Source organism: Mustela nigripes, chromosome 3 (genome assembly GCF_022355385.1).
Source record: "Mustela nigripes isolate SB6536 chromosome 3, MUSNIG.SB6536, whole genome shotgun sequence".
In the NCBI taxonomy this organism is placed as follows: Eukaryota; Metazoa; Chordata; class Mammalia; order Carnivora; family Mustelidae; genus Mustela; species Mustela nigripes.
The window spans coordinates 159,220,568-159,225,218 of record NC_081559.1 but is presented as its reverse complement, the minus strand read 5'-3'; the positions used below and the strand labels follow the sequence as shown (position 1 = coordinate 159,225,218).

General features: G+C 42.2%; 1 protein-coding gene and 1 non-coding gene across 2 annotated transcripts; both read left to right on the top strand.

The window, feature by feature from the left end:
- Positions 1 to 435: 435 nt before the first annotated feature.
- On the top strand, positions 436 to 3,410 carry RPL30 (ribosomal protein L30). Its single transcript, XM_059392919.1, has 5 exons — positions 436 to 520; positions 628 to 679; positions 944 to 1,089; positions 2,452 to 2,582; positions 3,306 to 3,410. The coding sequence occupies exons 2-5, from the start codon at positions 659 to 661 to the stop codon at positions 3,353 to 3,355; spliced, it is 348 nt and encodes a 115-aa protein (XP_059248902.1). The 5' UTR covers positions 436 to 520; positions 628 to 658; the 3' UTR covers positions 3,356 to 3,410.
- Positions 3,000 to 3,131, top strand: LOC132014783 (small nucleolar RNA SNORA72). The gene has a single exon (XR_009403423.1). It is a non-coding gene; the product is annotated as a small nucleolar RNA SNORA72 (small nucleolar RNA).
- Positions 3,411 to 4,651: the final 1,241 nt, after the last annotated feature.

Here is a 4,651-nt window from a genome sequence, read left to right as displayed (position 1 = left end):
TGCGTGGGGCTCCACCTTTCTCCGAGAGGCCGGCAACTTGGGCGAGGGCAGGAGAGGGCACCCAGCTGCTTCGGCCTGAAGGGAACTGACGCAGGAGGTTAGACCCAGGAACTGAGGCTCACCGGAGTCCTCCCCAAGAGACGCGGCTTCGGTATAGATAAGCTCAGCCGCTCTAAGACCATGGTCCAGCCGCCGCCGCCCCTTGCCACTGTCCCCTCCCGCCTCACTCTCAGTCGGCTTCTCCAACTCCCTCCTGGTTTGACGTTCCCGGTTCCTCAGTCCGCAACTCGGAGCAACACACTAATGCAACTTCAGGACCGGCAGGAAGAGGGAATGCGCAGCTGTACCGCCATTCCACCTACCTGAATCAACAGCAGTCAGCACCGCCCTCGTCTTTTTGCCCCGCCCCTTCCGCCTGCGGCTCACTTCCGGTTCCGACGACTCGGCTCGGCTGTGAAGAGCTTTGCATTGTGGGAGCTCTTTCCTTTCTCTCTCCCGGCCATTTTGGCGGCTGCTCTTGGTGAGTGGGCTCCGCGGGGCCCAGGTTTCGGCAGTGTGGGGATCCCAGCGAGTTGCCGTTTGGAGCTGCTATCCTAAACTTCCTGTCCTGTCCTCTGTATGTTCTAGGTTGGGGCCGTCCCGCACCTAAGACAGGAAGATGGTGGCCGCAAAGAAGACGGTGAGTGAAACGCGCCGGGGCCGGAAGCCGATTCACGTGGAAGACTTGAGTCTTGGCCCCGGGGAGGCAGATCCGAGCACACTGGGGAGACAGCATGCCCACTGGCATAGAGGGGCTCAGGAGGAAGCCGAGTGGTTCTCTCAGTGATTTAGGACCCTAGACTTAGGAAGTTTATTAAAGGGCTCGGTTTCCAGAAAGCTGGATGCTGTTTGAGATGGTTCAAAAACAAGGCCTTAAGGTCCGTCTGAAATGTTTGCTTTGTAGAAAAAGTCGCTGGAGTCCATCAACTCCAGGCTCCAGCTCGTTATGAAAAGTGGAAAATACGTGCTGGGGTACAAGCAGACTCTGAAAATGATCAGACACGGCAAAGCGAAGCTGGTCATCCTCGCCAACAACTGCCCGGCCTTGAGGTAATGGAAGGGAACCTGGAGGGGGTGGGTCGCCCACTGTATATTGATCGGAGTGAATACCCAGGAGTGCTAACCATGGGCAGTCTGCGTAGTACGAATTCGGTTTTATGTAGAATTTTTACAAGCGAGCACTTGGAGAATTCACGGTTTCTTAAGTGGTGTTTGGGGCTGACCGCCATCATGTTTTCTCGTTGTGGAAGCTTCTCTTCGGGGGAAAAAAAGTGTGGCAGAGGGGTAAAAACCACAGAACGTCGAAGTTTGAGGGAAGCACAGACACATGCTTGTATTTCCATGTGTTTTGTGTCCTGCCTTTTTAGGTCATTTCTTGAAAAATCGTTTTTTGAACTCGTTATCGTGTAGAAGAGCTAATAGGATAAAAGTTGAGGCGGGCAGTGGAGCTGCAGGTTTCTAGTTCCCCAAGTGTTTGCTTGACTTCACTGTTTGGAAAGTGAGCTTAGTATGGAAATTAAGTTAAAGAAACTTGGACTGTGGAGTTCCCTATGGCACATTGATTTTTCTGTGGTAATGCATAACTTCACAGGATTTTAGGTAGGGTGTCTGTACATAATTGGCTTTCCTGGAGTACTCCATCCTCCATGCCATCCTGTGGTTTGGTCTTCAAGCTTAACCTCCTATGTGCTTCTCAGCACAGTTACTGGTCATCTTGTTAAATGCTGGTTCTGATTTCGTGGGTTTGGGATGGGACCTGACATTATGCATTTTTAACAAGCACTCCCACGACTGCTGGTCTGCGGATCCATAATCTGAGTAATGGTGCTGTTCTATTAGAACTCTTCAGATTTGTAAAACCTTCAGTGTCCACCTGTTCAGTTGACACAGAAGTGTTAGCTTTGTGTAAATAACATCACTCCCCATCTAAGATTCAGCACCGGGAGAGTAACAGAAACAGCTTATCTTTTAAAGATAACATGTGCTTGAATTTGGAACCTTCACTTACTATTCTGTGCCTGAATGTCTTCATTAGTTATAAAAAATGGAGTATATACTACTTAGGAGGTTGTCCTGGAATTCTATGAAGTGTCTGGTGACTAGTGATTGTTAAGTAAATACTTTATTTCACATCTTACTCTCTTTTCCATGAGCATAATTTACAAGTGTTAAATGTAGATATTCAGAAGATACTTGATGATTCTTGCTGATACTGACCCCATTCTTACAGGGGATCAAAGGAAAGGATGGTTTGTTTTGGCTAATGGATATGGTACTTTTTTAAAGAGTAACAACTGGTTTAGTTACTTTTGGAAAGGCTTACCAACATTAAAACTAATGAAGAAAGTAGTGACATTTTATTTGTCAGTCATTTGTGACCCTATTCATTTGCTTGTCTTCTGGTTTCTGAAGGAAATCTGAAATCGAATACTATGCCATGTTGGCCAAAACTGGTGTCCATCACTACAGTGGCAATAATATTGAATTGGGCACAGCATGTGGGAAATACTACAGAGTATGCACGCTGGCTATCATTGATCCAGGTATTTTTTTTTTTTTAAGTCAGAATAATTTTTTTCCTTTATAATGTAATTACAGGTATTCTTTGCTATACCAATGTCTGATCCCTAGGTTCAGATACTGAGAATTTGGATAGAGCAAGTGATATCCTGTAGTTTTATTTCACAGAGAATTGATAATGAATATCAATACATTGTAATAGATCTTGTTATAAGTGAAATCTTTTTACTTTGAAATGAATTTGGTTTGAAGCACTTACATAATTAGGACCTTGGTAAAGGTGAAATTATAAATGGGGAGAGTATTCAAATGAAATAGTTGAAGAAAGGAATTTTTACTGTCTGCCTAAGAACAGATAAAATTAAGTTGAGGAAAAGAAGTTCCTACAAATACAGATCATGTTATATTTTGAACTTAACGAGTTTTTAATTCATAAAATACTGCGAATATTCTCGCTGTTCTGATTTTGTAATAATCAGGGCAGGCTAAACATTCGCTATATTAAGACCATGCATGTGTCCCCAGACCTAGTTCTTTCCCTAGGTTTGGTTTTATCAATGCTGGTGATAAACCACGTCTGATTGATAGATATATCTTATATGGGAAATGCCTATGACTAGGTATCTGATCATCTTGAGAAATGACAGCAAAGCTAGTGTCAGAACTTTTAAAGATAACCATTGCTAATTTGATGATTACCAGTTGTGATTAAATGACTTGTAAAACTATTGTGTTTTATTTTCTAGGTGATTCTGATATCATTAGAAGCATGCCAGAACAGACTGGTGAAAAGTAAATCACACGCAATTTTTCTTTAATAAAACTGGCCACAGCTTGTTTTAAAAACATGGTATTCGTTGCCGTTTTTTCCTTTATATCTTTTTGTTTCCATACCCTTTCTGAAGATAGGATTTGAGGGGATAAGGCAGTTAGATGTGGTGGCAAGACTTTTTGGTTAAGAACTCTATGTCCCAGTATTTGTTTTCCTTTTTATAAAGGGAGTGCAGAGTTCCTTTCCTCTACTAGATTTTTTTTAAAGATTCCAGTCTTTTAAAAGTGTTGATACTATTGGCATTTTATATTTGAGTATGTTTGAGAGGCAGCAAAGATCAATATGTAGAATTTAATCAGAATTGCAGTTTGTAATCTGGCTTAGATCTACAGATTTGAGTAGTAGAGAGGGTAAAATGAGGTTTGTACTCCCCTTCCAAAATTTTGTGTCTGAGAAAAGTTTTATTGAACTTTAATGAAGGATTTTTCCTATGGGTGTGCAATGGTTGAGATAGAAGATCTATACTTGGAGCGCTTCAGAAGAATCCCAGGTCTTCAATAAGTGCTAAGTCCACAGTTGCCCAAAGTTTGTTTTATATTTTATTCCTAGAAGATACATTGTGAAGTATGTTTGGTGTTCAGATTTTGGGGAAACTGCATTCCATATCTTCCAAATATGTCGGACTGGAACCCTTTTCCCTCTTTTATTTCCTTGGGGACATTTTCAGGAGTTACTTGGGAAAAAAATATATCTTGATTTACGGAGTCATATGTTGCTGGTAAAGTATACTCTACACATCCGTGCTGGGCTTTCAGGCTGCAGCCGTGTCAGAATTAACCTTTTCTTTTGGACTTAAGATCCTAAACAAAGATCTTAGCTCGTAGGCAGTTCAAGTAGTAGATGAGTGAGACATAGGAGATGAGGATGCCATCAGTACACTGTACAGAGTGTCCATGTCCCAGTATTTACTGAACTTGGAATCACAAGAGTCCTTTTTTAATAGCTGTGGAACAACCACGGGTGGGTGAAATTCCCAGTTTTGTATAGGAAAGGGAATGGGTTGATACTGCATGATTCTAATTTGTGTCTGAAGTTAATCTGAGGTCGTAGATAAAATTTGAAGAATAGCTGTTACTAACTAGTTTTCTTACTGATTGTTCAGTTAACTTAGTATTTCTCAATCTGGGAGCACTACTGACATTTTCCCATGGGACAGTTCTTTGTTGTGGAGGACTGGATACTGCAGGATATTTCTCATGGTTTTCCATGTTATGATACCCAAAATATTACCCCATGTTTTCAAAAGTAGCATCTCCTGGT

Excerpts from the sequence above, each read along its gene's own strand:
- RPL30 (XM_059392919.1), top strand. The coding sequence starts at position 659 with ATGGTGGCCGCAAAGAAGACG. Across the intron at positions 1,090-2,451 it reads AACAACTGCCCGGCCTTGAG|GAAATCTGAAATCGAATACT; the intron begins GTAATGGAAGGG and ends TGGTTTCTGAAG. Across the intron at positions 2,583-3,305 it reads GCTGGCTATCATTGATCCAG|GTGATTCTGATATCATTAGA; the intron begins GTATTTTTTTTT and ends TTTATTTTCTAG.